The 23620-nt window shown below is 31.5% G+C and overlaps 4 protein-coding genes and 1 non-coding gene across 19 annotated transcripts; 4 read left to right on the plus strand and 1 right to left on the minus strand.

The window, feature by feature from the left end:
• The first annotated feature begins 102 nt into the window (after nt 1-102).
• Nucleotides 103-2354, plus strand: LOC114376616 (haloacid dehalogenase-like hydrolase domain-containing protein Sgpp). Of its 12 annotated transcripts, none has more exons than XM_028334819.1 (6): nt 103-188; nt 270-364; nt 1058-1175; nt 1345-1496; nt 1592-1853; nt 1935-2354. In XM_028334819.1, the coding sequence occupies exons 3-6, from the start codon at nt 1062-1064 to the stop codon at nt 2109-2111; spliced, it is 705 nt and encodes a 234-aa protein (XP_028190620.1). In that variant the 5' UTR covers nt 103-188; nt 270-364; nt 1058-1061; the 3' UTR covers nt 2112-2354. The 12 variants fall into 12 exon arrangements, with proteins under 12 accessions (XP_028190620.1, XP_028190614.1, XP_028190610.1 ...); XM_028334813.1 differs by having other exon boundaries at nt 152-166; XM_028334809.1 differs by having other exon boundaries at nt 157-183.
• Nucleotides 2355-4055: 1701 nt separating this feature from the next.
• Nucleotides 4056-4769, plus strand: LOC114374408. The gene has a single exon (XM_028332049.1). The coding sequence runs from the start codon at nt 4208-4210 to the stop codon at nt 4502-4504; it is 297 nt and encodes a 98-aa protein (XP_028187850.1). The 5' UTR covers nt 4056-4207; the 3' UTR covers nt 4505-4769.
• Nucleotides 4770-6000: 1231 nt separating this feature from the next.
• Nucleotides 6001-8451, minus strand: LOC114373747 (vacuolar protein sorting-associated protein 55 homolog). The gene is made up of 5 exons (XM_028331267.1): nt 8296-8451; nt 7015-7149; nt 6869-6908; nt 6671-6752; nt 6001-6490 (listed from the first exon to the last, which is right to left on the minus strand). Exons 2-5 carry the CDS (start codon nt 7111-7113, stop codon nt 6298-6300), a joined length of 414 nt encoding a protein of 137 aa, XP_028187068.1. The 5' UTR covers nt 7114-7149; nt 8296-8451; the 3' UTR covers nt 6001-6297.
• Nucleotides 8452-11739: 3288 nt separating this feature from the next.
• LOC114373992 lies at nt 11740-16045 on the plus strand. Of its 4 annotated transcripts, none has more exons than XR_003658505.1 (11): nt 11741-12085; nt 12735-12862; nt 12986-13057; nt 13184-13323; nt 13439-13553; nt 13638-13718; nt 14295-14432; nt 15089-15176; nt 15318-15428; nt 15520-15601; nt 15690-16045. XR_003658505.1 is itself a non-coding variant. In XM_028331572.1 (10 exons), the coding sequence occupies exons 1-10, from the start codon at nt 11836-11838 to the stop codon at nt 15540-15542; spliced, it is 1143 nt and encodes a 380-aa protein (XP_028187373.1). In that variant the 5' UTR covers nt 11740-11835; the 3' UTR covers nt 15543-16045. The 4 variants fall into 4 exon arrangements, 2 of the variants coding, with proteins under 2 accessions (XP_028187373.1, XP_028187372.1); XR_003658506.1 differs by having other exon boundaries at nt 15693-16045; XM_028331572.1 differs by having other exon boundaries at nt 11740-12085; nt 15321-15428; nt 15520-16045.
• A 1222-nt stretch (nt 16046-17267) lies between these two features.
• TRNAK-CUU lies at nt 17268-17340 on the plus strand. Its single transcript has one exon. It is a non-coding gene; the product is annotated as a tRNA-Lys (tRNA).
• The last annotated feature ends 6280 nt before the right edge of the window (nt 17341-23620 follow it).

The following is a 23620-nucleotide window of genomic DNA, read 5'->3' on the forward strand; positions in this document are numbered from 1 at the left end:
GCACAATTGCCATACTTGGATGACCAATTTGCACAATTGAGCCTTTTTTTTTTTTTTACTTTTTTCTCTAACTAGGAAAAAAAGTAAAAATAAGTGAACTCTACCTTTTCATAAACTTGAAACAACACATAGTGACCAGTGAGATTCTTTTTAGCGGATTCGACAAGTACGATGCTTCTTCTGGTGAAGTAAATCTCTCTTTTTTCGGTATAACCATGAGCAGCTTCTTGTTAACATTCCCTTACTTCCCTAACGACGCTTCGTGGCAGGTAAAACTTTGTCCTTCTCCACAAATTCGCCTTGTCTGCGTCAAAACCAATCTCAAAACACTCACCAAGGCTTCTTCTCAGAATTGCGTCGAAAGGTGTCTGTGCTTGTGCTTCTATCATTTGCATCTTTGTTCGTTTTATAGCAGCTGGGATTCGTTTTCGAATTTCAAATACATGGTTGTTTTCTTCTTCGTCCTATTATCATGTATGTTTGTACCAAAAAAATATCATGTATTACGTATGTTCGTTCTATGTATGTTGCCACCACCCATCATTTAGAATTCAGAAATCTCTTTAGCGTTAGTTAAATATCGCACTCGTATCAATTCTTTCCAACTCCCCAAGAGCATAGATTATGCTCCTTCCATATTTGATGGATGCATCATGCATCAATACCCCCTCCCTCTTTGTTTTAAAGCAAAATTGTTGGTTTTTTATTTTTATTTTCTGGTTGAGATCAAAGTCATGTAGAACAAGGGAAGAGATGAGGTTGGATTTTGCACCCAAAAGGTTTATGATATGTCTAATTCTTTGTCCTTATTTTCACATTTCTGTCTTCTTCTTTAACTAGTAACCATGTGGTTTAAAATTGGATCCTTGCTATCCTCATTCTTTCAAATATTGTCTATGTTTTAAGTCAAAAGGGCTGGGGGCATGTCAAATATATAAACCATTCAGATAGCTTTGGAATAGTTAGTTCGGACATGGTCTGTGATAGAAAGTTTAGTATACTCGCAAATTCTAATTATTAACCAAACTTTTCTCTCATTTCCTTCATGTTGTGCCAGCAGCATGAGTTCTCTCACCAGTCTTGCTCCACTCGAAGCAGTGCTCTTTGATGTTGATGGAACTCTCTGTGATTCTGATCCACTCCACTATTATGCTTTGCGTGAAATGCTCCAAGAGGTACTGTTCCTTTTCTTAGACGAAGAAAAGTTTTAATGCAAAAATATTTAGAAAATAATTATAGTTGTTCTGTTGCAATATTCCTTTTGTGATATTTCCAAATAACCATCACTAAGTACATGATCAATAGCTATTAGTAAACTAACAAGAACCTCTTGGTGGTTGTCAGCTTGGTTTTAATGGAGGTGCTCCTATAACAGAGGAATTCTTTGTTGAGACATTTTCTGGCAAGCACAGTGATGATACTGCCTTGGTTGTCTTTCCTGGTGATCTGGAACGAGGTTTAAAGTTTGTAGAAGATAAGGAAGCCATGTTCCGGAGGTAAACCATGTTCACTTTCTTTTACTTTCTCTCCACCCTTCCCCCATGTGGTCCATTTGAAGCCTCAGCAGTTAATTCCCTGATGGACTATCCAGATTGGCTTCAGAGCAACTGAATCCCTTGAAAGGCCTTGATAAAGTGAGGAAATGGGTTGAAAACCATGGTCTGAAGAGAGCTGCAGTCACCAATGCTCCAAGGAAAAATGCAGAACTCATTATCTCAAAACTTGGTCTAACAGATTTCTTTGATGCTGTTATTATTGGTGATGAATGTGAACATGCCAAACCTCATCCAGAACCCTACTTGAAAGCACTTGAAGTTCTGAAGGCATCAAAGGATCATGCATTTGTATTTGAGGTCTGCATTTTTGTGATGACAAACTAAAGAATAACTTGTTTTAGATCTGCTTTTGACACACTGTCTGTTTTTCTGTCATAGGATTCTGCTTCAGGGATAAAAGCTGGAGTGGCAGCTGGGATGCCTGTTATAGGTTTAGCTACAAGAAACCCGGAGAATTTACTGATGGAAGCAAAGCCTGCCTTTCTGATTAAGGATTATGAGGATTCAAAATTGTGGGCAGCTTTGGAAGAACTTGACAAGGCTGGTGCACGTTAAGTTTGAATTAATGATGTGACTGACGGAATTTCTTGATATAAACATGTAACAAGGAGTTCCATATTAAATCCCCTACTTCCCTAAATAATTTTGTTCAAAGTGGGCAATATTATTACACTAGTCCACAATCAATCTCGCTTTGGAACAGAAGGCAAACGGTTCTATTCTATTTGTATTTAGTAATAATGTAACGTTGGCCATGAAATTTGCAATACTAAGTGGGATATTGTTTATACTTTATTATAGAACGTTCTCTTGCAAAGGAACACACGCATTCAGTTGGTATGAATGGTGCTTAATTAAAGCATGCATTTTAAAACAGCCACAGACAGATGTACCATCATGGCCAAAATGTACATTAATCCCATGGACTCTGAATCATAAATCCAGGGAATGCAGAGAAAGTATATATATATATATATATATATATATATACATACTGTTGCCTGCAATCTAAACTCTGTCACTAACATTGTAACAAACTCCTCTGCATCCTTCACCTTTCCTGCTCGGTCCAAAAGATTGATAATACTAACACATAATGCTCTAAACCAGGTTGAATAGCATAAGCATTAACCATGGCAAGCAATAACTCCCAGTCTCCCACCCTTTATCAACAAGACTCACATGGGCACATGCTGTCAGGACACCAAGGAATGTAAGGCCATCTGGGTAAATTCCAAATTCAAGCATAGTTTCATACTCTTTTAAAGCTTCGTTGGCCCTCCCATGATCGGAAAGGCCCATGATCATGGTGTTCCAAGAAATTTTGTCCCGGTAAGTCATGTTAGAGACTATCCTACATGCATCGTCTATCTCCCCGCATTTTGCATGCATTGCAATTAGAGAGTTCTCAAGAATCAAATCATCTTCATACACGTCTTCAATTGCATACCATGTAATTGCCGCCCCTGATCGAGATAAGCAACTGAACCCATGGCTCCAAATAGAACAGCATATGTAGAACTCATAGAAGAAACACCATGAGCCATCATCTCAACAAACAAGCAGAAGGCTTTGGCAATAAGATCATTCTGCACATACCCATAAATCATCTCAGTCCATGCAATGGAATCCCTATCACTACCAGGCATGTCATTAAACAAATTCCAAGCCTTCAATACTTGGCCAGCACTAAGATAGCCAGCAATCATGCAAGTCGACACAACCTTGTTCTGAATGGGTATCATATCAAACAACTCTTGAGCTCTTTCCCGCTAACCTGCCCGAACATAACCATTTATCATGGAATTGAAACATAGATCATCACAGTCTTTCAGATTACCTTCAAACACATTGCATGCAGAGTCCATAAGACCAAACCCAGAGTACATCCTAACAACACCTCTTCGCAACCTACCATCATAATCATCAATCCCCCAGCTGTTAACGAGCACAAATAGAGATCTTCATCAATCCCCCATCCTAACAATAGTCCTGAACCCCGCGGTGCCATACGATAGGCTTCACTCCTTGAGGGAGTGAAAAGCGACAAGCTGAGCTGAGAAGCGGAGACTATTGTTCTTCGTTCATGACGGAACACAAATAGAGATCTTCTCAATGTCTCTGTCTCTCTAGTTTATGTCCAGACTCCAGAGTAACCCACTAGTATTTCTCTTCTAATCTAATTATAATACCTAAAACAATACGTACCATTTCGGATTATATCAATATTAAGGCTTTGGAATAAGTATAAAAGTATTTATGGATGTGATTAATTTATTGAATTTTAAAAAATACTAAATAACTTTCTAATACATAATTATTTGTAATTAATAATTTATTTACTTTTCTTATATATTATATTATTGTTACTATAAGAATAGTCTTAGATAAAAATATTTAATGTAATATTAATTCTGTGAAACAACGTATATTTTAGAATAATCTAAAACGGAAGGAACAGTAGTTACAAAAAAAAAATACCGAAAGGACAATGAGGTCATTTGAGTGAGGCACAAGACAAGGATATGTTTTGTTTGCGTTACATAATGAAATGCTCAAAATCCCTAGCTAAGCAAAGTGAGGAGGAGGCATAGCAGATAACACAAACACAACCTTAGCCAACAACAAAGCAAAGGAAAGGAAAGGAAAGCATGGGTTTACTGTGGTGGCGAAAGGGGAATAAAACCCAAGCCCAACCTGAAGCAAAGTCGAACGGCGCAGACTCAACGAAACCCCTCACTGAGGCCCCAGGGATGAACGGCGCCGTGGAGGTTCCCCGGCCCTCGAACACCACCGTCTCGATTTTCGAGTTTGGCTCCGTGGCCGCCTCCAACGACAAGGTCACGCTCGCCGGCTATTGCCCCGTCTCCGAAGACCTCGAGCCCTGCCGCTGGGAGATCCTCCCCGCCGTTCAGTCCAACGCCCCCCAGTTTCGCGTGGTCTTCTGATTCTGATACCCAACTTTTTTTCTCTCTTTTGCCGCTTGTGGGATTCAATTTTATCTACTTTTTTTTTTTTTTTGCTATAAAACATTCGAGTTTAAGCGCATTTTTCTTTTTGTTATGTTATGTGTCTCTTTTCTTTTCGCCTGTTCGGTTTTTTACTCCCAATATTACATGACTGTCACTGTTATGTTCCATTTATTCGTGGTAACTATTTATCAGGTTGATGAATTATAAATCGTCCCCTTTCATTTGGGTTAGACATTTTTTACTACAGTCCCAATGGAGTTAGAATCCCAAAATACCTATCACATGGGTCCAAACAACTTTGGAAACGCACACATACAGAATAATACTAGGTATGTTTCGGTTTACTTGGGAGTGTTATGTTAAGTTGCACCGTTTTCCCTGTTGTGTCATTGGGATCAATGATGTAAAAAACAACTGATTATACTTTTAAGGGAGGACAAATTGGATGGGTTAGCTGAAAACAAAAGATTTCTCGTGCCAAATGCCTTTGGCCTCAAAACTTAAGTTACCAGTTAATTCTCTAATTTTTGGTTTAGTAATTTACTGCCATGGTTTAGTAACTTAATTTTCCAGAACTTTATAGTCTACGGAACTTATTTATAAGTTAAAAATTAAAGGAGTTTGGTTAAGTTTATAGTTTATAAAGTAGCGTGTGGTTGGTTAAGTTTGGCACACAACTTTTTGGCCAAAATGGGAGCAAAGCAAGTGAATGACCTTTGTTCGTGATTAGTTGTATCTTTCTGTACATTTGTTTGCGTTCCACTATCAAAAATAAATAATTAACTTGTTACATCATGTTTAACTTGTTAGAACATGGTCGGGACATTTTTTTTCTTCTCAATTTCAGCTGTTTTTTTTTTTCATTTTTAAACTGTTTATTGTTGACAAAAGAAAACTGTTTATAAAATATTCTCTGGAGATGAGCTTTTAAATATTTAATTAAATTGCTTGTCCCGATACCTAATCTTCTGTATTTCATGCTGTAACAAGTTATTAAGTTGTTTATTCCCATACCTAATCAAGTTATTTACTTAAAAATAACGCGATAAGCAAACATGAATACAAATATCTTCAAGTTTGTATTTTTATTGATATTGTAATCACAAACACGATTGCAAGTGATACTTTTTTTTCATTTTGCATTTCTTGAGTAGGGGAGAATACATAATTCGACATAAATTGGAAATTTGACCTTGTAAGCGCTGCAAGTCACTACAGTATTTGAATGGAATCACTTTTAAAAGTTCGTTAAAAATTTATTTACATTCAGAAATGAATTTGAAAAATATCTTAGAAGAATATTTTTGCAAAGTATAACCTTTTTTGGTATAGGTGCACGTTTGTCAGATTTCATGAGTTTTTATATTTGAGAAGAAGAAGAAGAAATTCTTAGATTTGAATTTTTTAGAAGCATTTGAAAAATCCATCTTCCTTCTTGGTGTACAGAAGAACTCCACCAATGGTATCAAATAGCTTAATGAAAAATCAATCTTAAAATCACAATAAGAAGGCGCAACCAAGCTGCCTCATTCCTTAACAGACATTAAATCATCTATTACATACAATTCCCGTATATTTGGCTGAAAGCTCCTTTACAATTGGGCATCAACAAATCATTAACTGTGATTTGTTGAGGCTGCCAAAAAATTTTAAACGGGAAAAGAAATATGTTGAAGTGAAGCTCACAAAAGCAAGGAAATCAATAATAGCACATGAAAGGAGTAAATCCATTTTTACACTGACGAAGCAAGCCCCGCTAAAGTCTCATCTCATAGGATACTGTAATCATCATCACCACTCATCCAAAGGTAACATATTACGGCCATTCCAAACACAAAGTAGGAAGAGAGTTCCATTGCAAAGGCTCCCCAACCGATAACCCCAGCATGCTTTAATATGCTTGGAATGGCAATGCCTCCCACAGTTGAGGCTCCAGTCAAGAACTTAGTAAAATTTACCCAGCTGCTCCATCATTTACAAGACCACAAAAGAAAAGGTTGAAAGATTAATCCCCCATATTTTTAGTTTCTTGTCTGATAAAATCCAAATCTAACTTGAATGTAGATAAAACTAAGTTAAGAAGTTGTATGATAAAAGTAGAATGATCTTACTTTTTAATTATATTCAAGCATAAGAGTTTACCTATTATCAGATTCAGAAAATATAGAATCATCAGACCCCGCAAAGAACAGCAAAGGCATTGGAAGAAGCACATACGTTAACACTGCAAGAGAAAACAATTACCAGGATGTTCTTGTCCCATAAAAATCTCATCAATGAAAAGAATAAAAACATATACACTGGAAATTGGTTTCAAATTTCAGTGGTGCTCTAACTCACCACTCAGCATCGGCCACCAGTTATTATACAAGGCACATGCCTGACACAACACAGATGACAGATGTAAGTAAACAGTGGTATTTTTACCAAGAAGTTGTCATCTATTTATGCACTAATAAAACAAGAACATAAAATGCAATCCAGACCAAAATTTGCAAGACGATTCCTCCAGACACCAAAATTGCCAAGGAGGCAAGCTTCCCTGTGTTCAAACAGGCATGAAGATACCCTGGTAAGTCTGCCATCTCCAAATCACTGCCACATGTTATAGGGAGTAATAACTGAAGCAAAAATTCCGTTGGCACCAAGTTATAAGGGCATTAGATCAGAATAAAATACTAAATGAAGAAGCAGCTCTAATAAATACATGATAAATGAGATGGAGTCAAATAACAGTGACAATCTATATTCAGTACGTTTTGGATTCACATTCAAACATTCAAAATCACATTGTAATACTAAGTATCTGATTTTAGGTAAATGTTTATATGATTGAGTTGAAACAACTTTTAGTAACTCTTACGTTGACAGAATTTAACCGCTTACTTGCTTATAACATAAAATTATGCAGGCATGATCCCTTCACTTTAAAATCAATTTTAACCATAATTAATCTTGTAAACTTAATGCTGTATACATTCATACAAACGCACTCAAAAGTTTGTCTTTATAATATCAGAACCAATTCTTATATTGATTATACAGAGTACACAGCTTAAGATCAAGAACAAGCAAGTCAAACACCATGTTAGACAACAACATCAACCAAGTAAACTAATAATGTCAAAAAGAGAGAACTAAAGCCATATTTTGTTGCGAGCCAACCCCAGTAACTAAAAGCAATCCCAGTTTGTGTATGAAACACATTTATTCAACCATAATTTGGCATACAAGAATCCCCCAATTTAACAATCTAATGACATTTCAACATATTTTTACAAGCCAGAGCATAATCTGAGAAATTTAAAGACCTAACATCAAATGATCTAAAAGACTCAAACCAAAGCGTACACAACATTGCATATGCTTGCAGTTGCCAGCACAATAGTGTTTCACAAAATCACATCCATTGTCAATACAAAACAACACTCTCCCCAATTTGATTAATTGGATAGTAGAACCCAATAAATAGATTTATCACACATTTCGTACTCTATTAGACTATAGCCAGCTCGAAGCTACAAAACCAGCAGCAACGCTCGCCTTATACTATAATTTAATTACGAAATTTAATCGATGGAGCAAATTAATTATATAAACAGACTAGAAGCTCATCCAAGCAGATAGATGATAGTGTGAGGATAAACAGAAAACAAAAATAATACGCTAATTTCTGTAATATTATTTATATACAGGATGAGATGAAGAAATTCGGATAAAGCAACAGAAACGAAAAAGGAGATTCAGATGAAAAAAATCGTACGTACCTCTATCTATTCTATGGTTTTTTATTTCTGCCCCAATAACGTTTTCGCTCACACCATCGGCGCGGATCTGCCACTCAGACCGAGATATCAGATACAAAACGAACAATCAAGCGGTCCAATCATAGCAGGATCTTCCCTCCGTGTTTTTTAATCTGATAATGATAATAATACTTTATGCATGTTAATTTTAAGGGTTAATGAAAAATGATTTTAAGTATGTAAAAAAATATTTACAAGTTGAATCAGTAACTATTTGGTGTTTTTTCAAAATGTATTTATGAATATATTTATAGTTTACAACTTTAATTTGGAAGCTTGATAAATTGAATTTCTTAAATATATGGACATGCGTATAAATATATGACCTGTAGTCCTACATGTGAAAAAAAAATTTATAAAGAAATAAAAAAATTAGTATAATAATCTTTACTTAATAAAAAAATATTTTGACTTTAAAGATAATATTATTTAAATTAATAAATTTATCATGATAGTTTCTGATTTTATATTACAATATTAGTATTTATTATTTTCTCTAAAAAGATAAAATAAGTTTTGTCAAATAATAAATCAAATCAGCGCTATAATCTATGGGCGGTATTCAAAACCAAAGTGAAACCAATAAAAAACGAAAACCGATCAAAACAAAACTAACACAAATTAAAAAACTCAAAAACGGCATACTTTTGTAATTTAGATCAATTTTTACATAGTGATAAGAAATGAAATTAAAACAAATCACATATTATAATTATATTGATTTCATTATTGAATGGATGTTTAACATTATGCAGTCAGTATTATTTTCAAGTTTTTGTGATTATAGTATGAGATCTGTAATAATGCTAAATATAAGTAAAAAAAATTATTTTTCAGTTAATATGTGTCAAACAAAATTTAATAGATAAATATAATTTCTTTTTAAATAATAATATAGTATAATAATGATGTAAGACTAAAACATGTTAAATAAAATTTAATAGATAAATATAGTTTTTTTTAAAATAATAATATGATATAATAATGATGTAAGTTTAATTATTGGATTTTACATTATCATAATAAATTAATAAAAAATATTAAATCAAACCAAACCGTAAAAAATATTTATATTTAAATCAAATCAAGTCACATTTTTAATTGGCACTCAGCTCTACCACTCCCACATTGGAAATCTCGTAAGGTGGTGCATGTTTGAAAAAGACAAAAGTGACATTTCTGTTTTTTAAGGCAAATAAAGCATGCCATTGTGTTTACATTTGCATCTTATTTTCTTTTTTTATGGAAAATTAAAATCAATATTATCTTAGAAACCATATAAATAAATGTCCATCTTATTTATATTTTGATTTTATGTAGCAAAAAATAAACGACCAATTGAGAAATAATCAATAGATCTTTTTACAAAAACGATTCATCCTTTTCGATGTGAATTTCATATAATAGGGAGGTTGCTTTATTTTTTCTATTTCTATATTAAAATTAATTTAACTGAATTGGTATAACATAAGACTCTTAACCATGTAGTTAAGCTATCTCTAGTTTGCAACCATCAAGTTTAAATCAAATAGACTAACAAATTTTAAACCACTTTTGTAAATAATCCCACTTATATAGTTTCATCCATGCATTAAAAGTTTCATTTTTCAATATATGTGTTTATTCCAATCGTAGTAACTAGTTTTCTCCCTCGTCCTTGTTAATTGGTTTATTCTCAAGGCATTTTGTGTCATATTATGATGTTTGTTGCAAGAACACAACTCATACGATACATAGAGATTATATTGTCCAGTGTTACCACATGTGTAGTGGTTGAGTATGGATTGAAAAGAAAATTAATTATGTCACAGGTCACGTGTTAATTGTATTAGTGTCAACACCGGATAACTACAAAACAAAAACCATTGTCCTACATTCTTGTTCCTTATAAATGTTGTTATAATCCTTTTAGATATCATTGCATTTTTTTTTTTTGTGAATTGCAAAATTCTTATTTCATAAAACTATATGAACGAAACTTGATGAATACTAATTGGTATTTTTGGAAAATTGGTTAAGAAAATAAAATAAAATATTTTTCAAGAGATAACAACTAGACTCAAATTCCATGACATTTTAAAAAAATATAGTATTTTTCTTATAAAAATTTAAAGAAATTAAATATTAACATCCACTTTGGATAAGAAATATATATTATATATTGAAGAAATTAAAATCGTATAGATAAATACTATTAGAAAAAAAACTTTTAACATCGTTTATTAAGGATTTTTAATATTGGTTATTAATCAACGTCAAAATTAGCAACGTTAAAAATATCAATATTAACATTGATATTTTTAAAATTGATGTTTAACTAAACTACACAATATTGATTGTCTGAAAAATCGATATTATTTTTTGCTTATCAACATCAGTTTTAAAAAAAAATCGACGTTGTTAGTAAACAAAAATATTGATTTTTAGAAAAAATCGATGTTTTTGTGCAACAATATCGATTTTTCTGGAAACTGATATTGTGTTTTGTAATTTTTTAAAAATATTCTATCTATTTTTTTAATTACTAACTATAATTATATATAACACAACTTATCACTCAAAGTTGTAAAAACTCAAAAAATAAACATAGGTAATCTTAAAAAGAAGTAAATGAAAATTGAATGAAATAAAATTAGAATATGCAATATATCTTATATAATAAAATATCTTTCTACAAAACGATAAGTTAACAAAAAAATTTCTAACAAAAATATTTCAAGCATCATTTCGCATAAGATATATCACAAAGAGTTATAAACAAAAAGTATATAGATATTAATATAATATAATGTACTTAAATTACAAACAAAACTAAAATAAAATAAAATTAGATGTTGCATGTGGAAACTAAAATATAATTTGAGTTTCAACTTCCAAATTTTGTGATTATACAAAAGTCTTCCCTCTATAGCCAATTTTTGCATACTTTTTCTAATAATTACAACCAATTTTGTATTTTGTAATCCCTTTCATGGGTGAATCATACAACTTTTATAGATGAGTAAATGGTACTCAACAATTCTGAAATTAATATTAAATTATCTTAAATTACAGTCTAAAATATTATAAGTAATTTTGTAATGAATTTAACGATAAAAATTTGATGGTGATACAAATAGTATCATTTAGGATAAGCTCATAGTTTAGAATTTAGGATAAGCTCATAGTTTAGAATTGTTTTTGGAGATGATCAAAAAATAAATACTTATCTAAAATAGATCTTGATGATTTCCAAAATAAATCATTAGTGTTTAGCATATGTAAATATGTTCTAGTTGATCTTTGCATCGATAAAATACATAGTCACTTTGCATCGATAAAATACATAGTCACTTTATCATAAGGCTAATTTAAAGTAAATTAATATAAACAATAGTAATATATTAAGGTATGAGTGTTATAAACCTGATCTGATACCGTGATTATAATTAGCTATAAGCAGGAAAGGAAGAGAGAAGTAAAGCAGTAGAGGTTTGTTTGTTTAGTGATGTGTCTGGAAACATGAAGCAGAATGATCGGCCAAGGGAGTGTTTGTCTAATTCGAATTCTGAAGGTTGTTCTTTGTCATTGATGGGAAGAGAACCCCCTCAGAATTTGTTACCTTCCAAACACGACTTCCCTAGACTGGTTCTCGTGATTGCACTCGCATCGCTAGTTGCTTGGACCTGCAACTTCCTCTTTACCTCTCTCTTTCATCCCCCTTCCAAACCCTTCTGCGACACAAACCTCCACTCTCCCGATTACTTTCTCGGTAACGGTCTCTCTCTCTCATTTGCTTCTCTGTGTGATTGTGACTAATTGCTGTATGTTCTGACTATGATCTTCTCCCATGTAATGTTGCAACTCAACAAGCCACTCCACTAGGTCTAGGTTGTTGAATTGAACTTTGATTTAGCAAATTTCACTCTGCCGCTGAACAAGTCTCCATGTATTCTCAGGACGATTTTGTATCATTTTCCCTTCTTTTTTTTGTTTATTTGTTTTTCGTTGGCGGTTTTGTGCATTTGAATTTTCTTGCAATAATGTCCAATTCAATATTAGAACCAGAGGGAATGAGTACCGTGAAAAAGGAAAATTAGGATAAGATAGCCTTCTTTCAGGACTGAATTCTATAAGGATAAAGCAGTCGATAGCTGTTAGTTACAGACGAAAATGAACAAATTCATCTGTTTTCCTTTTTTCTTTGAAATATACCATGGCTTTATGCATGGTTGTTGTTTTTCTTATATATTTTGATGTTTGTTTTCAAATGTTATACATTGTTTTGTTCTTTTATTTAATTTGGTGGGGATAGTGATGACTTTCTAATGCAAGCCTCGCCCCACTGTTTCATATTGTAGTCTCGCTGTGTAATTATTTGTTTCTTGTGTATAGTTTCTCCTGACTTGGAATTGTTACAGATATTTGTCAACCTTGTCCAAGTAATGGAGAATGCAATGATGGCAAGTTGGAATGTCATCAGGGTTACCAAAGGCATGGGAACTTGTGTGCAGAAGATGGAGATATTAATGAATCAGCTCGAAAACTTGTGCGTCCCTAGAATTTGATTTTTTGTGGTTTACTAGTTCTGGGAAATAAATACTGTCTATTACATTTTCCATGTTCTTCTTTGCATTTTGTTTGTATCTTTCTGATTGGCATTTGACCACAGCTGGAGAGAGTGGAACATCACCTCTGTGAAAAATATGCTCAATTTTTGTGCACTGGAACTGGAATAATTTGGGTTAGTTTCCTCACTTTTATCCCTTGGATTCTGCAGTTTACTTGTATTTTTTGTATTGTATGCTTGGCTGTATATATTACTGCCTGAGTTGTTCTTAGTGTTTCTGGTTACAACTTCCCATCTCAGGTTCATGAGGATGATTTATGGAATTATTTTGAGCCAGTGGGAAATGTCAAAGTGGACAATGCTCTTTATAATTATACAAAACAAAGGGCAGTTGAGACAATGGGCAAATTATTGGAGACGAGGTTAAACAGCTCTCATGGGTATATCCTCTTCTCTTGCTTTTTGATCAAGTAAAATGGAGCTTTTAATTACGTGTTTCCTAAGAGGCTAAAACTTCTGCTTAGGATGTCACATTGTCACATATGTCTCATACAGGATGAAGGAGTTCAAGTGTCCAGATCAGCTGGCAGAGCATTACAAGCCATATACCTGCTGCATTCGTCAGTGGATCTCACAGCATATTCTAGTTGTTTTGCCCATTTGTGCCATGGTATCCCTTCCTAAAAGGCATACTTTAATGCATATATTTCTGTTATCGATGAGTAAACATGTTAATTGTGTTGAGATTTAACAGCTTGTTGGATGCACAGCTTTGTGCTGGAATGTACGACAGAAGCTAAGCATGTCAAGACGAGTTGAGGAGCTTTACGACAAGGTATAGTGGGATACACTCAGAGTCACAGGCACATGTGATTATTACATGTTTCATTGATGATTTCCCCCCCAGTTTAATAAGTGTAATTTGAAGTTGTGATGGGCAATGCCAATGGTTAAAGAATGCTTGGAATGGAAGCACTTGAATAGATTCTAATAGAATACTTATGTTAATTTGAGTTAACAAAATAGTATGATCTGTTAAGAGGGAAGTTTTGTGTGCAGCAACCATAGGGTTCATATACCCCACTTTTTAAAATTTGATACTTGTCGCAGTTCTGTAGGTTTAGCTTAGTGAAGAAATATCCATACTCCCTAATTTTTGTTGGTAGAGTGTGGATAAACTAGGATTCTGAACAATGCAGTCGACCGATAACTCAAATGGTAAAGAAAGTTTATCATGTGGTTATTTCCAAACAAATATATAAATAAATTTGTGTGGCTCTTGTCTCCTGTTAACTACAATTACATTTACATTTGTTGTGCACTTGTGCAAGGGTTCTTTGACTGGATGGCTAATTGCACGTTTATTCTGATTCCATCTCGGTTTAAAACTTCTTTGTTGCTGATGTTTTAGGTCTGTGAAATACTTGAAGACAATGCATTGACGTCAAAGAGTGCAAATGGTGAATGTGAACCCTGGGTTGTTGCTTCTAGGTTACGCGATCACCTGCTTTTGCCAAGAGAGCGGAAGAACCCTTTATTATGGAAAAAGGTACTTTCAAAGTTATTTTGTAATTCATTGCACTTGATTATCCTGTTTTATTGTAATAATAATTAATCTGTCATCAAAGCAGAACAAGCTGATTCATTTTGTCTGTATTAGTTGACTCCATGCCTCAGTTGGACTTCTGCTGAAGTTACCCTTGTTCATGAGCTGATTTTATAATTAAGTTTTAGGATTTTTATTTGTGATGGGGTCCTGCTTTCTCATTCTCTATGTTTATCCACATTTTGTTTAGGGTTCTGCTAATGAGTTCCCTAAGGGCACTGTTTAAATATTTAGTATATCCTGTTAAATGTTTTCAATTACTTAATAAAGTATTAAAAAATCCTTAGCATTGGTTTTGATTTGCCTTTTGTTTAACCTTCCACCGGAAAATAGAAGCCATTCTATTCTTGAGGATTTCAATAAGGATATGTCACACTTTCTTATGGCATTATCCTTGTAAATCAACAGAGTTGGTTATTCTTTCTTTCTTTCATTCATTCCACTTATTGATTGATGAAGGTTATCTTTGACCCCAACTATTTGTTGAAGTGCTGTTGATGAAATCACTTTGTCCTGTAATTAAAGTTAAATATTTCAATGGATTTTTAAAGTAACTTAACGAATGATTGTTGTTTTATTAACTTTGTTTGGGATGACAGTTAGAAGAATTGGTTCAAGAAGATTCTCGAATAGATCGCTATCCAAAGTTGGTGAAGGGTGAATCAAAAGTGGTATGGGAATGGCAAGGTACATGGGTGTGCGAGTAATTTAATATACTGATAAAATTCTAATGAATTGCTGCGAGGCTGTATTTTAAGCTAACATTCTGATTACTCCTCTTAAGCATTACTAATGATTTATATTGTTTTCTTACCCCATACTCTACAGTAGAAGGTTCTCTGAGCGCCTCAAAGATGAAGAAAAGAAGAGATGCAAGCAAAACGATGGTCAATGAAAGCACGGACCTGAATCATCAACAGCACCCTGCAATGAAAACAGGTCAGTGGTTATCTTATTAACATATTGTTTGAAATCATGCTTGTTTCCTGATGTAGTAAAATTGTTTTGTCGTGCCATCAATTTGATGCAGAGCCTACGGTACCACTTTTTTGATCTGGAGACTCCTCCCAACAGTGACTACTTTCCCTTGTAAATTGTGATGGCCTAAACTTGTGAGTTGACTCAGCTGAAGACTCAAGTGTTGTCTTACCTTGTTTGTACAAAGAATTCTGGGTAAGCTTATGTTGTCTATGTTTACAGCAGCAGAGGGCAATATGTGCGGCATTGGTTGTGAGTGTGACCTGCATTTTTTATGAAGCATTTTTCACCAAAACAAGTGTGGATTCATGGGATCTGCATGCTTATTAAGGAATGTGCTTATGTCTTATAGAGTAATAATAGCTTAGGGAGGAAACTCACGTCCTTGAAAATCCTTTACACCCGCGGTTCTGGATTGACGGCTGACAAACTAGTTATGTACTAGTGCTAACTAAATTAGTTAAGCATTTTTTTCTCTTGCGAAAGAATCCAATATTTATAGCATACAAAGAATGTTATTATATGACATTGTAGTAAAGTCAAGGCATATGGATGTGACTACGAATTCGGACCCATTATATTTGCGGCGTTAGCATATTCTAATCCTGTTTACTGACTGTTCCGCCCGTTAATTTTATATGAACCTAAGCATTCATTTTATTATCTACGTAAAAAACGTGGTCTTTTATTTATTTATTGTTATACTTATCAAATAAAAAAAAACCTATAATATTTGCGGTTTGTTTTATTGTTCTTTTCGCAAATTTACTCTTAAATTAATCTACTTTTACATAATAATAATTTAAATCCTTATCATTAAAAACGAGATAACCTTCGTATATATACTCTCCTTTTATTCTTTTAACGCAAATATTATCTTTATTATTTAGTAATACGTCTCATAGTTTCAGTTTACTATTTTTTTTCTTTAATTAGTTAATGATTCAAAAGGGAATTTTACTTTTCTTATTTTTTTTATCAATGTTTTATTTTTTAAAAAATACTAAACATAAAGTAGCATTTGTAATCCCTAACCAAACGATATTTTATTAAGTGAATTCATTTGTGATATTTTTTAAAATTAAAGGTTTTAAATATCTCTAGTTATATTATCAAGTAAAATAATGTTTCATTTATTAAATGAATATATATTTAAAATATTTGAAATTACTCATAAAGATTGTAGTAGTGAATATCAATACTTGGCTCTTTTCTTTCTTTTATGCAATTTACCTATATTTTAATTTAATGAAATTACTCGTACATTTTACCTATATTGTTTAAATATTTTTTTATAGGACTATTAAAGAAGTATTTCATTAAATATATTTAATGTAATAAGTAATTCATTCTAAACAAAATATAATTATTTTTAAGCTAGACTTGTTTTAGATTCAGAAGGCTGTAGAACTGCAGTGTATTTGGATTAGCTTTTAATTTTATCGAAATTAATTTGAAAACCATGTTGAAGGTCAAAATTGATTTTAGGAGATATCTAAACACCCTAGAAGTAAGAATTGTTTTAATTTTATTTTCAATGTTAATAGAAAATTTAAAAGGTCTGAATAATTTGTGCCAAATAATAGGTGTGGTTGGGGTGAAAATTGCATCTGATAGTGGTTTTTCTTTCTTTTTACTTTAGAGAGAATTAAAATCATTATTATCCATTTATCCTTAAGCAGCATAGAAAATACTATTACTTAACAGTTAACATTATACTAAGGTGTAGGAGGTGAAAACATGTAGCAACTATAAGTTAAGAGTGAATAAATACAAAAGATGTTGAAACTAAGATTAAAAGCCCGTCTAGCTCAGTTGGTAGAGCGCAAGGCTCTTAACCTTGTGGTCGTGGGTTCGAGCCCCACGGTGGGCGTTTTCTATTATTTTTTCTTTCTTTCGAGTTTTTGATCTCTGCACCGCTAGATTTATGGATTCTGAGTTTGAAACCGGAGAGTTTCCCAAAACTGATGAACGCCAGAGTGTGTTTTTGGTCTTGATTTGTCTCCTACCCACTATCATCCCTTCGATGCCATGCATAAAAAGACAACCTATTCAGTATTCAGTGCATCACTACCAACAAGCTTTCTACAACATACGAGTAGCCAACTTATTGTCGACTTTCTATAGGTTACCAATTAATCAAATCAACATCCCCCTCTTGCCATAAAACCAGCACGAGATTAAATGTTTGAAAAAAATGCAGGCAATTAATTAATTTTGCCTCTGATGTCACATGCTCCTATCCTATGGACCGTTTATAATTCATTCACGTGCATACATAAATTTTTTTCTTTCCTTTTTTGGCACAACGGCAACGAATATTAAACTAATATTGTAGTATATAATTGGGTTACTTATTAGTTTAGATAATATACATATTTATGTTTGTTAGTATTTTTTTTTTCGTTACTTAATACCATAGTTAATTAGTTTTTTTATCGTAGAAACTAAACAGAATTTATAAGACTAACCAATTAAGCTCACCTCCTTAATAATTAGTTTCTCTACTTTACATAAGTCATGTATTAGCTATTGGCTTTTATCGCACATCTTCTGATTATTTTTATCAATTTAAAATTATATTCTACACTCTCTCTCTCTCTCTCTCTCTCTCTCAAGTCTCAACTTGTGCCGTGTTTCAGAACATCTCGCAACTGCAAGCTACTTTGACCTACAACATGGTAACGTGAGCGTGAAAATCCGTAATTTGAAACTGAAACATTCATAAAAATTACTCAAATATCACTTTTATTCAGGGAACAAGTAAAACTTTTCTCATTCTGTGCGTGCTTGGAATTGGAAAGAAGGAATTTACACTTCATTTTATAACTTCTAGGTTCTAGTTCATGATCTCTCTGTTTATTTTCCTCTATAGCATTTCTAAACACATTATTCATCTTTTACCTATGTCGGGATACCAAAACAAGACAAACTTTGTGGTTGCATAAGGAATAACATTTAACAAATTCATGTATTTTCACTGTGACACCGTCTCTACAATCTGGATATTGAGTCACCTATAAATGTGTAGTAAATCTTATAAATTTTACACTGTAACTCTATAGTTTCAGGTATGAAAAAGCTTGTGTTAAAATGTCTTACGTTCATTATGAATATAATCAAAATATTCTTTACAAGATTTTGATATTTTTTTCTTGAAAAACTAATTTTTAAGGATTGAGTTAGGTCTCATTCATTTTCTAATATGTTATTAATGTCATATCATGAAGCATTCATTTCAAAATCATACATTGCGTATTAATTTTGTATTATGCTTCTAGCATGTACGCTCACGCAAGAATTTTCAATTATATCTGCTATGAATAATCAATTCTAAATACTTAGACTAAACTAATTTTTTTATTACATTCCTAGCATCATCGACAAGATCAGTATTGTGCCAACAGTGAAAGGTTTGATCCGTGAGATTATTTCCTGACAGAAACAAGCAAAAGGGAAACCAAACATGAGATATAAAAATCCCCCGGTTGGCAATGCACATGTGGTTCTGAAGCAAAGTGGAAAAAGAAGTTGAAATTAAGAGCCCAATAAAAAGCAGGGTAATGATGTGGCAATAAAATCAACCAAATAAATGAGACTCTTTAATTTATTCGAATTATCAAGTATCAACCATGAGAGGACAAGGACACGTACGTTCCTAAATTAGGCCCCATTTTTTTAATTCTGGGTGTTTGCATATGCTCCTAGAACGCTCTTGGGTCTCAAAACAGTGAAAATGATTGAGCCTTTGACAATGTTGAACAATGACAATAGGGGGTGGAGGAGACAAAGATCTATGAATGATCGTGTATGTGGGACTTCCACTACCTTGAAGATAAAAAATAAAAAAAGCAACAGAGAGAAGATAATTAGATAAGCAAAGCCCTTTGTTTTTATCCACCCTTTCAAACCGTGGGCGATGGTTTTGGGTTTTTTCATAGAGTAAAGGTTTTTTTTTTTTCAATTCTATTAGACTATAAAGGATTACTAATTTATTTTGTGTGATAATACTCTTCATTATGAGTGTATTTATAATTAGGATTAAAACTCAGAATTATTAATTAAATTCAAATAATCTTACATCGGTTTAATGTTTAATGGTTTGATTGGTGAGTACTTGGATAGATAAGTCGAGATATAAAATTATTTTGGTGGTAAAAAAAGATAAATTATACGTTGAAATTTTCTCATTAATAAAAACTAATAATTAATATTTTTTAATAAAAAAAAGTTGGATAGATGAGGAAGTCTGAATTTGTTGTACGTCATTGTAATACGGACAAGTGACATGCCTAAATTGGTATGAGTGTTTGTGACTTAGATGATGAACACGTAGCTAAGGAGGCAATCCATTGAATCCAATCGCAGTGGGTGGAAGTGGAATTATAGTCAAGCGATTTATTGCAAATCTTTAAATTCTAACTGTACGGAAAAACCAGTATTTTCATACAATACATTGGAGTTTCCACCGTTTGTTTCACGATCTAAAAAACGCAACTTATTAAGAGGAATAAACTTATCTTATTAGTATGTACGTATGGATAAGATTTGGTAGCATTATACATTTGTACCTACTTACATTCACAAAATTATATAGATAATTGCCATAGACCTGTATGCATTTAATTGGTTAGCTTACCTATTAAGATGATTTTTATATATGGATACTTTTTTTTTGACAGATATATGGATACCTATTAGTTATTAAGTTTGAGTCTACTTGCCTTGCCATCCATATTAAAGATAGAGGGGAAAAAAAGTAAATAATGAAGATAGCATAATAATTTTTTAGCATGAAATGCTTAATGTGAAAGAATAAATTATAACCAAATTAAAAAAAAAAAGATATCCATTTTACTTATAGTATGTTTGGTTATGTTTAGTGTGACGTGGCAAAAGAAAATCAATTGTTTTTTTTTTCTAAATTAGAGGAATCACAACTCTTTATTTTAGATTTTCACATTAAAAAATGAATTTTGTAGTTATTCTAAGATATAATACAATAAATTTTTAAGGTTTTGTCTAACTAATTTCAACTAAAATGAGATTAAACAACTTAAGTATAAACCAATTGTTAAATAACATACAGCTACTAACACAATTTATTCATTAAATTATTAATAAGTAAGTTCATTTTCAATTTAGGTAATCCCAAACTTTTAGACTTAATTTTTTAAAACTTTTAGATTTAAAACCTTTTTTTTAAGGCTCTTCATCTGACATAAGTGTTTAATTAAGAACATGCCTAAAAATAGTTATAGGAGTTAAATAAGTTATCCGAAAAGTAAAACCTCAAGAAAAAACTTTTCTTAAATTTATTTTATTTTTATAAATAATTCTATCATTTTCTTAAAATCATATGTAATACTTATTTAATTTATATTTTATGTTAAATTTAAAGTAGTTTTAAAGTTATATCCACAAAATACATTATTGAAAGATGGAGATGAACTTTTAAATTTGACTAAACTCCATATTAAGAATTAGTTATATAACCGATCTAAATAATTAAAACTTGTAGAAATAACTCAAAATTATATTAGAGAGTAAAATGTCTTAATTATGATAATTAAAAACAATAATTTTAAAGTCAAATAAATAAAAAATTTAACCAATTATACTATATTTAATCGTGTATTCCATGTATGTTACTTTTTAAGTTTGTTTTTCAAAATTTTAAGACCTTTCCCCGATTTTTAATATGAAAAATTTTATACATTGATATTGTAAAATAATTTTATATTATTATCTAGATTTAAATTATTATATATGATAAATTTATTAAATTTTTTTCTTTACATTTCACTCTGTTTTACAGTAAAATAACCGTATGTTCTTCCACATGCCATTTTTTTGTTTGTTACAACTTGCAACCACAAACTTGTTTTTTGAGTGGTTGCTTTGCTATAAGCCTATAAGTGAAGTGGAAGCAGGTGCATGTGATTACTACAATTAACTTACATTATAATTTACAAACTAACTGCCCAGACATGTTTAAGCAACTCTTAAAGTTTGGGCTAGCAAGTACCAACTATTTAATTACCAAAATGCCCTTCTTCTGCTGAACGTACGTACCCACATGGCTTTCAAGTGTCGGGGTATAACTGGTTAATATTTTCTTCCTGCCGAGACAAATGTTAAATAAGTTTGTAAAGTACAATTTACAAAAAATACTCGATATACAAGTTTCATATTTATAAAATATTATTGTAAAGTGTTTGTATTGATATAATGTGAGAAATAATCATTTACACAGGTAGTAGAAAACATTGCCCCATGGCATATTTATCCATCAACTTGATGATTTATTGCATGTGCACCTGAGAGTCAATTTTTAAGATCTATATTGGTCTATGAGACGTGATTAGTTTTATTAGACTCTAAGAAAAGTCTATGGGGAAAGGGAAACTCCCCTAGCATTTGCCTCACTCGAAATTTTACATCATAGTCACATGGGACGAAATAGGGTAGCCAAACACTGTTAAGGCAGGTCAAAAGTCATATCAATTTTCTTTTTGCAATTTCTTTTTTCCAAGATTCCCTTTGCAATTATTGTAACATTGATTTAGTAGGAAAGAAAATATAGTGATCATTGTCTTTTGAAGAGACCACTTAGCCCAGGCAAAAATATTATCTTTTTGCACCTTTTGGGGGTGGGGCAAATTCAATTTGGGAGTTGGTTTGGTAATTGGTATTTAGTAGGTTTTTAAGCTTTTTTTTAAAAAATAATACATTTTAATATTTTGTGAAAGGAAGAGAAAAAAAGAAGAAGCATGTGCGCATTTTTGAGTAAAGTTCTTCATTTGGATTGCGTGAAATGCTCGTCATCATGGATGATCACCATTTTTCATTTCAAATTGTTAAGATAAAAATATTAAATTTCTATTTTTAGGTTAAATTAGTTTTTTATCTTTTAATTTTTTAAAAATTTAATTTAGTCATCTAGTTTTTTTTAGTTAAATTTAAGTATCTAATTTTTTGAAACAATTTAATTTAATGATACAATATAAGTTGGATTAACGGTGTTAACATATTACACTTTATGATTTTTTAAAATTATCACTGAATGATCTTAAATAGTTATAAAATACATATTTTTTTAATATCATTAGTTTATTTTAAACGGAAATATCAAATTAAATTAATTTTAAAAATTAGAGAATTAAATCGAATCTAAATAATAATTTTGAAAATTAAAAATTAATTTAATTTTTTTATTACGAAAGGTTAATGATTAGTTGTTTTTGTTAGCAAAAAAGATCAAACCGTGATCTTTCTCTCACTTTTCCCTTCTTAATTATTTAACCAATTTTATATTTCTTGATTTTAATTTTTTGATGTTTATGCCCAAAATATATGATCTTACATCTTATATTTTAAAAACATAAAAGTATTTAACATTTTATTCAGTTAATAATTAAAAAAATTAAGGGAATGAATTATTTAATTTTAAAATTAATTACAATTTTTTTCGATAGATTTGTTAAATTTATTTTTAAAAAATTAATAGAATTACAATCTATTTCCATATCTTGACTCAAAAACACTTTATTCCATGTGTAGTGGTGGATATGCAATTCCACTCTAACTTTTTTTATCAGGAAAGATTAATGATTAGTTTTTGTTAGTAAGAATAATCAAATTCTTGATTTTTTCTCTCCTTCTCTTCTTAATTATTTAACTAATCTTATATCTCTTGATTTTAATTTCTTGACGTCTATGTCCAAAATATATCATCTTATATCTTATATTTTAAAAACATAAAAGCATTTAACACTTTATTCAGTTAATAATTAAAAAAATTAAGGGAATGAAGTATTTAATTTTTAAATTAATTAATTTTTTCCGATAAAAATTAATAGAATTACAATTTATTTCCATATCTTGACTAAAAACACTTTATTCCATGTGTAGTGGTGGGTATGCAATTCCACTCGTTCCTCAGTCCAATATTGGTGAGCTAGTATTTAACAAATATATTTGATTCTGCATTTAAACGGCTCAACTTGTAGATAAATTTTTATTCCTTTTTTTCCTTTTATTTATTGTAAAGCACTTTAATTGTGTGTTGATTCAAAGTTTAAAAACAATTTTAATTTTGAATTTAAAAACTAACTAGAAAAATTTAAAAACCTTTTTTTATGTAAGACGTG

This window comes from Glycine soja, chromosome 11 (assembly GCF_004193775.1).
Source record: "Glycine soja cultivar W05 chromosome 11, ASM419377v2, whole genome shotgun sequence".
NCBI lineage: Eukaryota > Viridiplantae > Streptophyta > Magnoliopsida > Fabales > Fabaceae > Glycine > Glycine soja.

Excerpts from the sequence above, each read along its gene's own strand:
- LOC114376616 (XM_028334807.1), top strand. The coding sequence starts at position 216 with ATGAGCAGCTTCTTGTTAACATTCCCTTACTTCCCTAACGACGCTTCG. Across the intron at positions 365-1,057 it reads TCTCAGAATTGCGTCGAAAG|CAGCATGAGTTCTCTCACCA; the intron begins GTGTCTGTGCTT and ends ATGTTGTGCCAG. Across the intron at positions 1,497-1,591 it reads AAGGAAGCCATGTTCCGGAG|ATTGGCTTCAGAGCAACTGA; the intron begins GTAAACCATGTT and ends TGGACTATCCAG.
- LOC114374408 (XM_028332049.1), top strand. The coding sequence starts at position 4,208 with ATGGGTTTACTGTGGTGGCGAAAGGGGAATAAAACCCAAGCCCAACCT.
- LOC114373747 (XM_028331267.1), bottom strand. The coding sequence starts at position 7,113 with ATGGCAGACTTACCAGGGTATCTTCATGCCTGTTTGAACACAGGGAAG. Across the intron at positions 6,909-7,014 it reads GAATCGTCTTGCAAATTTTG|GCATGTGCCTTGTATAATAA; the intron begins GTCTGGATTGCA and ends GTGTTGTGTCAG. Across the intron at positions 6,753-6,868 it reads CTGGTGGCCGATGCTGAGTG|TGTTAACGTATGTGCTTCTT; the intron begins GTGAGTTAGAGC and ends TTTCTCTTGCAG.
- LOC114373992 (XM_028331571.1), top strand. The coding sequence starts at position 11,836 with ATGAAGCAGAATGATCGGCCAAGGGAGTGTTTGTCTAATTCGAATTCT. Across the intron at positions 12,863-12,985 it reads ATGAATCAGCTCGAAAACTT|CTGGAGAGAGTGGAACATCA; the intron begins GTGCGTCCCTAG and ends ATTTGACCACAG. Across the intron at positions 13,058-13,183 it reads CTGGAACTGGAATAATTTGG|GTTCATGAGGATGATTTATG; the intron begins GTTAGTTTCCTC and ends TTCCCATCTCAG.